The sequence below is a fragment of the Gopherus flavomarginatus genome, chromosome 1 (genome assembly GCF_025201925.1).
Source record: "Gopherus flavomarginatus isolate rGopFla2 chromosome 1, rGopFla2.mat.asm, whole genome shotgun sequence".
NCBI lineage: Eukaryota > Metazoa > Chordata > Testudines > Testudinidae > Gopherus > Gopherus flavomarginatus.
In genome coordinates, this window is record NC_066617.1 from 68,398,890 (window position 1) to 68,408,970 (window position 10,081).

At 37.8% G+C, this 10,081-nt stretch overlaps 1 protein-coding gene across 1 annotated transcript in view; it reads left to right on the forward strand.

Moving 5' to 3' along the window:
* CAND1 (cullin associated and neddylation dissociated 1) overlaps positions 1-5,397 on the forward strand; it is a 49,174-nt gene extending 43,777 nt beyond the window's left edge. The window contains exons 12-15 of the mRNA XM_050923192.1: positions 1,908-2,077; positions 2,173-2,337; positions 2,650-2,757; positions 4,550-5,397. Of these exons, the coding sequence (XP_050779149.1) occupies positions 1,908-2,077; positions 2,173-2,337; positions 2,650-2,757; positions 4,550-4,774 (668 nt within the window). The 3' untranslated portion in view covers positions 4,775-5,397. The remainder of the gene's footprint in view (positions 1-1,907; positions 2,078-2,172; positions 2,338-2,649; positions 2,758-4,549) is intronic.
* Positions 5,398-10,081: the final 4,684 nt, after the last annotated feature.

The window sequence follows — 10,081 nt, forward strand, 5'->3', positions numbered from 1 at the left end:
ACTCACTGCTGCATGGCAACAAGGCCTCTGGCCTGGAAAAGTTTTTGAGCGGCCTTCTTTCAGAATCAGCCAGTGCCATTCTTTCATAGGGCTAGAAGAAATTCGTAGATTGCAAGGCCAGAAGGAACCATTGTGATCATCTAGTCTGACCTCCTGTACAACACAGGCCATAGAACTTCCCCAAAATAATTCCTAGAGCAGATCTTTTAGAAATAAATCCAGTCTTGATTTAAAAATTGTCAGTGATTGAAAATCTACCATGACCTTTGGTTAAATTGTTGCAGTATTTAATTACTCTGACCTTTATGCCTTATTTCCAGTCTGAATTTGTCTAGAGTAACTCCAAATGATCTTGCTGGCCTAGAGAGCTAGGAACCCACTTTTTGTTTTGTTCCTGGACTTCCAGCAGTGTTCCTGTCCCTTAGTCAGCCTTGCTTCCTCTTTTTTTTTTGTTACACAAAAAGAAACAGAGTATCTAGAACTTTTGTTTTGCTTGTCATTCATCCTGTTTTTTTCCCCTTTTTACTTTATTCCTTCATAGCAGCGTCCCGTAATACTTAGTAAGTAGTATTGATGTGATCCTTAGTGCATTTATTCCATCTAGGAAGTACTGTGTTACTGATCTCCACAGGATCTAGACAGCGGATAGCCTGTGGAGGTGTTTTTATCATAATATATGTTGAATTATCCTTCTTTTCATGGTAATTTAAGAACATTCAGTGCATGATTCTGCTATCCTAGGCTATTTTAAAATATAGATTGGAAGGTACTTCAGGTATTTATATTAGAGAGTTCATCTTAAACTCTAGAGTTTATAATGGCTTACTCATGTATAAGTTTTAAGAAAATTGGAACAAAGAAATAAGGGGAGAGATGGCAGTCTTCATGATTGTTTAATATAATTTTCAATTATTATACAAGACTTACCTTTCAACAATAAAAATGTATCAATTTAAAAATGAGTATAAATGCTGGTAAAACTTATGAAACTTATTTCTGCATAACAGAACATTTCTGTTTCAACTTCATTACACTAATATATCAGTATATTATATATAATACATCTAGGATATAATTTCAATTTTATGTCATAGAATTTTATATCCAGCTTGTGTAGTAATACACACATGCTTCACTATTCCATGTGGAAGTTTGCCAGATTTCTCCCCTTCCCTCTTCCCCAAAGAAAATAAAAACCTTATAATTAATATTTCTTTCTTCTGTAAAAGTAATGAGATTTTATGGCCATGTAGCTGTTTTGAGTGCATATTGCCTGCTCAGTTTAAATATCTAAGGTATAAAACCTTATTTGGTTGGAGAGACCATAAATTACATGTACATGTGTTTTTTCATATACAGACACTCCCCGAGTTACGTAAACCTGACATATGCAAATCCGAGCTTACGGAAAAAGTTCCGTAAACTAGAAATAGGAGTTGTGGGGTTTTTTTGCATAATGGTTGGGGATACGTTTCTAACTTAAGCAAAAGTCAAGTTACACCAGGCATTCCGGAACGGAATGCTTGTGTAAGTCGGGGAGCATCTGTAGATTCTTATTTCTTGTCTTTTCATATTCAAGTATGAATATTACTTGGGATTTCCCTAGCCACCTTAGTGTCCTGTACATGCGCTCTGCAGTCATGCCTTGCATCACACGTTGTTTTAGGCAGTTATGCTGCTGTGTAAACTGAAACTTATTAAAATCTTTAAACTGATTTTAGTTAATGTATAGTTTACAGTGTTGCTGCTAAATGTAGCAATGTCAGTTTCATCAAAAACAGTTTTGCACACTAAAAAGCTCTGTATTAAAAGGTAAAAACAAATCCCATGTGGAAAAATATTTCCAGGTTTCTGAGAATAGCAAATAGAAACCTCTCTTGGTAATTGATTTCTTGGCATATTTGCAGGTGATTTTCTAAAAACATTGGAAGACCCAGATCTCAATGTAAGGAGAGTGGCCCTAGTGACGTTTAATTCAGCAGCACACAATAAACCATCATTAATAAGAGACCTTTTAGATACTGTGCTTCCTCATCTTTACAATGAAACAAAAGTCAGAAAGGAACTAATAAGAGAGGTAGGTGAACTTGATGAGACTGCAAAATATTTTGTATAAGCTGATTTTAAATTTTAGTAAAGATATTCTTTTCTAATTTTTTTTTTTGTGTACAGGTGGAAATGGGACCATTCAAGCATACAGTTGATGATGGGTTGGACATTAGAAAGGCAGCTTTTGAGTGCATGTACACTCTTTTAGATAGCTGTCTGGATAGGCTAGACATATTTGAATTCCTAAACCATGTTGAAGATGGTTTGAAGGATCATTATGACATTAAGGTAAATTATCATCTTGTACATTTACACTTAAACTTGAACATTCTGACCTAATTAATATGAAATGTTGGCTAAATGGTGACTTCTTTTAAATATTTTGCAATGTTTTTGCTGTGCAAATATTGTTCAATTGACTAGAAAGCTGATATAAATATTACCTGAAAACTGTTTTTAAATGTACAGCGAATGTACAGATGTATAGCGAATCACACTTGTACTAGGATGTTGCTGTTTTAAAACTCCTTGTATAGTGAACTAGAGAAAAGACCTTAATTGTTCAAAACGTAATTGTCTCTGAATTGGTTTTCCCCATAGATGCTAACGTTTCTAATGTTGGTGAGACTGTCTACTCTTTGTCCAAGTGCAGTACTGCAGAGATTGGATAGGCTTGTTGAACCCTTACGTGCCACATGTACAACAAAGGTACTGTCTTTAACTGATGCTTATGATCTTGAGTAATACTTTGAACTTTTTGCTGTTATATAGAAATGTTATGAACCTGAGACTTGAATATGAAGAATATTGCTGTCTGAGAAGCTGTTCATATGAATTTAGTATTACCTGTAGTTCTGGACTGATGATCCACAGTAGGTTTACATCCGTAGACTTTGTGCACAGCTCAACTGTGTTTTAAGGCAAGATGCCCAAAGTAGTAGCTTCACTCACATAAAGTGCACCAGTAGTCTGTTTATGCATAGTTGAGTTAGAGCACTGGGAGGGCAAACTACAGCCCACGGGCTGAATCTGGCCCATCAGGGCTTTCAATCCAACCTGCAGGATTGCCAGTCTCGTGGCGCAGTGGGGCTAAGGCAGGCTGCCTGTCTGCTGTGGCCCCATGCCGCTTCCAGAAGCGGCTGGCACCATGTCCCTGTGGCCCCTGGGGAGGGGGTGTGTGTGCAGAGGGCTCCGTGCACTGCCCTCGCCTTTTTAGGCACCACCTCTGCAGCTCTCATTGGCTGGGAACGGGGAACCGTGGCCAGTGAGAGCTTTGGGGGTAGTACCCACAGGCGAGAGCTGGAACCTGCCTTAGCCTTGCTGTGTGCTGCTGCCACCCTGGAGCTGCTTGAGGTAAGAGGCGCCAGGCTGGAGCCCGCACCTCAAACCCCTCCTGCACCCTAACCCCCTGCCTTGAGCCCTCTGCTGCACCCCTCCTGCACCCCAGTCCCTTGCCCTGAGCCCCCCTTCCTGAACACCACACCCTGTCCTGCACCCCTGTCCCAGCCCTACATTCATGGCCTTGCATACAATTTCCGCACCCCGATGTGGCTCTCGGGCCAAAAAGTTTGCCCACTCCTGAGTTAGGGTATGTCTCTTTAATTTTAAATGTTATTGATCAAAAGTAATTTAGGAGGCTCATGCAATACATCATATGAAAAATAGTTCCTTGTAAAATTATAAGAGAAGATAGTGAGGAAAAGGGTATAAATCCCCTTTCTAATCTGAATATACTTGTTTACTTTTTCAAATTTTTTTTTTTATTAAGTTTTTTGGATTGTTTGGTCTCCTCTCTGTCCCTCAGAAGCCTGGCTGCCATTTAAGCAACTTGAAAACTCAGATTTCATTGTAGAAACGGAATGTGGAATATTGAAGAGTTTTTAATTTTAACAATAGAGGTTTAAAAGTACTGGAGACTTATAACTTCCACCAATAATCTGCTCCTTATTTCATTTGACGGATTTAGAGAGTTTGACTTTCAATGATGAAGTCCTGTCTGTTTACCATTAAAAATTCTTGCGTAGGAATAATAGCAAAAAGGTCTAACTGATCAAGAATATGCTTTGGTCAGTATGTCCACTGCTGTATTCTACTTTGTGCTTCTGCAACTCGGTAATTTTTTTAATGTTGTTACTGACCTTACTAAATTGAACCAGTTTGGCTGTTATTTGCTTTGAATCTGTGTAATGATTTGCTAACTCAGAACCTTTTTTTTTATGTAGGGCTGTTTTTGCTTAATCTGCAATTTTCAGGCTCTAATCTATTTGTAAGGTTCTTTTAATCAAGACTGCTAAACGTCAGATACACTACAGCTGTCCAGTCTCCTGTGGTTACCTTTTATATTCTTTTCATCCTAAAAATAAATATTGTGCGGTATAAACTATTTCAAGTGCATGTCAAGTTAAAGTGGTAATATGGAAGGAAAGACACCTTATATTGACTGGTTTAAGAAGAGCTCAGTTTTAAATGTAAACTGCCTAATATACTACTTTTTCTACAGGTAAAGGCAAACTCAGTGAAACAGGAGTTTGAAAAACAAGATGAACTGAAGCGGTCTGCCATGAGGGCAGTAGCAGCCCTTCTAACCATTCCAGAAGCAGAGAAGAGTCCATTAATGAGTGAATTTCAATCACAGATAAGCTCTAATCCTGAGCTGGCAGCCATCTTTGAAAGTATCCAGAAAGATTCATCATCCACTAACTTAGAATCAATGGACACTAGTTAGATGTTTGTTCAAAATGGGGACCATTACGTCGAACCATATGATGCACTGAATTGACAGGTTAAGAGTAAGAAACAGAAAAATATCTAATCTTCACATTGTTCCACTTTATTTACCTTTATGGAGACAGTTGGCTTTTCCCATTGTTGCTTTTCTAGCATTTATTCCAGAAATACGTATTTCCATGATCCAGAAGTTGTAAACCACTCATGTTTTAGTGGATTTGGCCACATTTGAAATGGAAATAAAAGGTTAAAACATATGGTGTATGGAAATAGGCTCCAACATCCATTTGCCAAGTAATGTTTAGGATTAAAATGTTAAAATTTTGTGACCATGTTTTTTTTTCTTTTTTTAAGTTTCCTTCTTTCTGTAAAAACAAAACCACCATGTTTTTGTATAACTTTTATTCTTTTGTGTTTCAGCTACATAAATTGATTTGGCTGGCCGATAAGAAATTCTTCTGTGTAAGATTTATTATATTGCAGAGGGTTTGGGCACAGTTTAAAAAATGCAGACATAAGTAATGTCATTTTTAAAGGTGTGGGAATTAGAAAATTAATATCCCTGTTGTGCACACTAACTTTGCATGAGCAAGTTTACAAATATATATTGTCTGTAAAACAGCATGTGCAGTTTATTCATAATACATGTTAAAATAAGTAATACGGTATCAGTGCAATTTTCAGGTTTTTTATTTTTACATAGAAAATGCATTCATAGAGGAAGGGAAGAGGGACAAATTTTAATCTGGTTTTCTAAGTGCAGGTGTGAACTACAGGTATTTGTACAGTGAAAGTAATCTTGTCTAGTAGGCCAGTGTTTCCCCACACGGAGAATGGATTCCCCTGGAGGTGTGGGGGTAGACAAGCAAGGAGGTTGGGATGGTTGGGCAGAGAATAGTAGGTGGGAGAAAACTGCATAACTCTGGACCCAGTGAACCCTCTATTATAAATGTGTGCTGGAAGGTGACTTCTTGAAAGGCCTGTGCCTTCCATCCCTCAGCTCTTAATAGTGCAAGTAACATGCAGCATTGCTGCCAGGAAACTCTTTTCTTTTCTAGTAGTGGTCAGAAGGAATAACATGTGTTCTGGCCACACTGACCCATCAATGGACTCCCATACCTCAAGCATCTGGTGAGTGTGAACCAAAGGAGCAGTCACGAAAGAGACCAAACTGGAAAACTAGATAGCAAAAGATACCCAAGAAAAGAAGTAGTAATAAATGGACAAAGGCTGCAGCAACTGTGCCAGGGCCTAGTGAAAGGGGACACTGAGGTGGTGGGTGCTTGTCCATCAATTTATTGGAAGTGGCTTCATCAGAAAAAGGTTAGAAACCCATTGCCTTAACCTGATCAATGTAAAATTCCAATCTCTGTTTCAGGTTTTTCTCTAGCTTAGTTTTGCTTGATAACTTTTAGCCATTTAGAAATTCTTGAAGCCCAATACTACCACCTTTTTCTGGCATACGTTGATTCTTACAGGACTACCTGTAGCATGCTTTGTCTAAATTCTGTGGAGCTTAGTAGGTTGTCAGGATTTGTTAGCTAACAAAGGTGAATTGTTTAATTTTACTTACCCATTTATACCTTGGTGGTGTTTTGATGCTGTTTACTTTAAAAGGACCTGTACTGAGAGGAAAAGTTTACATGAACTCATACAGTAGTTACAATTTCAAATAATGGGGCAGAAGCATCATTTGATATTGTAGCTTCTGATCTGTCCTCATAATCTTCATGCTTATGTAACTGGAAGTTGACTTCTGGAAATGGAGTTTATCAGTTTATCTCCTGAAACTACCAACATATTTAAATGTAGTGGAAGGGGACTAATCAAGGGTGAAAAGTAGTGATGGCTGATTTTAGTGAATAATTACATATTTAGACAATGCACCTTTTTATTATTGGAACCACGAATTGAGTATTTCCTCTGCTGTACCTTATCTGTTTTAACAACTGTACTAATTAAGAATGTATTGTGGTGATTAGTTAACAGCAAAATACTAGGATCGTACGTTGTCTAATGTGCACTCACAATGCATGAGAAGGGTTTATAGACTTAAACACAGGAAAGGACAATCTGAAAATTTTAAACTTAGGGACACTGAAATGGTAAATTTAGATATACGTGTAATAAGACTTCTCCTTGGAGAAATTGGTATGCTACATATTAGTATTACAAAGTATCTAATGTTGTGGATACTCAAACTTGGTTTTCTTGTTCCACAGTAAGTTGCAATACAGCAAGCTCCAGGACTGAGCAGGAGCTTGAGATCCTATTTGGTTGACATTTCTCTGTAAAATGCAGAGTTTCAAGGCCAACCACTGCAAGACGTGAAAGAAAGCGTAGCACATTAAGTGGAACAAACAATATATAAGCTACTTTTTCCACTTTGACCATTGAAGTTGCAGGTAGGGGAGGAAGAAGGAACTGAATTTTCTTATGCAGAAGAAAACTTTCATAGGACAAAATTACAGAAATTAAACTAGAGTAGGATTCCTGATCAGTAATTACAAAGAAACTCACTGTCTTACGTCAAAGCAGAAAGTCACTAGATCAGATTTAAACATGTATTTAGGTGCCTAAAGATATAAACTGGTACCTAATGGGGCTTACAAAAGTGCCTGTCTTGCACCTCGATGCCCTCCCATCCTTCTTTCCTAGCATAGTTTGTGATGCAGACAGTGCGATTTATCATATGAAAGGATGGTGTAGAAGTTTTTCAAACTTTAAGGTAAGTATTTGACAATGTGTATATTAAACCACTGTTAAAAAAATTAAGTAACTTACAACTCTGAAAGCTTATGCTCAGTTTCTATTCTGATTGACATTTTCTCCCTCAAATTCATCAGACTTATTTTCTGCTATGGAAGTATCAGTAAAATGGCAATTGTTGCTGCAGCACCAGCACTGTTCAGTTTGAATGAATTGAAACAGTGGCGAGTGTTTATAAAAATTTTTGAAAAAATGTTCATCCTTAGGCTTTGTCTGCACTGACACTTTCATTGCTAAAACTTTTGTCACTCAGGTGTGTGAAAAAACACCCCCTGAATGACAAATTTTTAATGATGAAAAGCGCTGGTGTGGACCTACTGCCTCTCGTTGGAAGTGGTTTTATTTTGTAGCCGGGAGAGTGCTCTTCTGGCAATAAAGAGTGGCCACACAGTGCACTTTACAACGGCATGGCTGCAGCGACACAGCCGCACTGTTGTAAGGTGTGCAGTGTAGACGTAGCCTTAGTTAGCTTTCTGGTTTGTGTAAATATAATTTGCTAAAAACAGCTGAATTGGTGATTGTATTTTCCATTGAATGTCTTAGCATTAGGCTATTATGAATTTGCCTGTGGTAGGAGAATTGGAAATAGAAACTTAATGAAAGCTTTGGGAGAGCATTCTCATACAGTATTTTTATAGTTTTTTCCATTGTTTGAGATATTATCTGCTTACAGATTTTTCCCTATCAATTTCCTCCTTTCAGTGAGCAAACTGACTTTTCAGTTTTTGAATGTAACTGAGACTAACAGCTGTTCGTAGTTACTTTACCAGTGCACAAGGACAGCACAGCTCTAAGAACACCGTTCATTAGTTGACTGCTGCAAAGCCTGCACCAGGAACATTGGGATGCAAAGTGTTTTTTGAGAAACCGTTTAAGGCATGGTTCTCTAAAAAGTGACTATTAAAATGGCATCTTCCTATTCAACAGATTTGCTCCTTGACTGTATTGTCACTTTTTTGCTTCAGCAATAGGTTTTTGATGCCTTTTGCTTCTATCATCACTGTAGCGCTAGTGTGTTTTAAGAAACTGAGCTGGATACTTCTTCTAATTTTGCATCAACATTTACGAAATTCCATGTCAAACCTGTACAGACTCATGGGAGATAGTGAGATCTCACAAGTATAACTGTGAGGATCTTATGTGACCTGCAGAACTTCTATTACTGGTGATATGAAAAGAAAAGAACCCTGTTTCACTGTTAGAATCCAGGTTGGTTTGCAGGACTGGAAGTATAGAAGAAACACATTTTAATTTCTAAACTGAATGCTTGTTATGAAGAAGCCTGAATTAAGAAACTTGAAACTACAGTGCCCTTTTTAGTTACTTTCAAGAATAGAATCTTCTATTGAATAACGTTTACTAACCAATTTAAAATATTTTGTTAAAGTGGGTTTTCCTCTCCCACGTCACCATTAATAAAAGTTCGACAGACCAAATAAGGTCCTTAGTTACACTTGTACAGTCTTATCCATGAATTTGCACATATGCAATTGACTGAAATTTACTAAAGTAATATACAAGAGTAATAGGAGTTGTGAAGAGGTCTGCCACTAGTAAAAATTTGTGCTTAAACTGCTTTTTGTCTGTCTTCAAAATGAGATCCTCTCAAATGGGAAGGGTGTTCAGTGACCTCTAGTCTCATGTAGAAATAAACTGTTACATCTGACATGAGGTCCTTTTTTGCAATCCAATCTGAAACTTATGAGTATCTTGGGGTGCCACATTTTAGCTTTCCTCCACAAAAAGGTTGAACAAGGAATAACATCCAGTGTACAAGAGTTGACAAAATCAAAAGAATTAAACTCAGCAACAGCAGTAGAGAAACTGCTGAAACTATTAGGGTTCTAGATACTGAGATTTCTATCAAGCCAAGATGCTGAGTCCTGGGTGCTAAGTACTTTGTCTTTCAGTCCCAGGTGCAGCAGCCCTCACTTTTTCTGTTATGACCTGAAAAGGCCCTCTACCACTTAAAAATCCTTTCAGGGTACTTGCCTTACCCTGTCTCAGGGACAAATAAGTACTTCCTGTTTAAACAGGGCTCTCCTCATGTCTGGAACCTGTAAGCTGCTCTCCTCTGTTTTTGACTAGCTCAAAACACCTTAGAGCTTTATTCTCATTTAATCAAAGGCCTTCTGATGGTGCTTTGGCAGTGAAGTGAGTATAAATGTAATTCATACTCTCTTACACTATTGGAACAGTGTAAAGGAGCTACAGAACAAATGATAATCAGGTCCCTAAATATCTTGTGTTGTTAAAGGTGGCAGTTTATAGCGTCTGGCTTGGAGCAGCTCTTTGTAAGTAAGAGTTATTAAAAACATAACTTTCCATTACTCCTGACCTAGTTTCCTGTATGAGTCAGACAGGAATGTCTGATTGAGATCATGCCCACCGGCTACACAACAGATTGAGGCTGAATCCTTGCCTCTTCTTTTAAAATGGCTTTATCTCCCGTGACTACCTTCAAATAGGTAAACATGAATAAAATAGATTCCAGACAATAAAAATGGGTCTGTTTTGAGTCTCTCTGTCGTGGGTT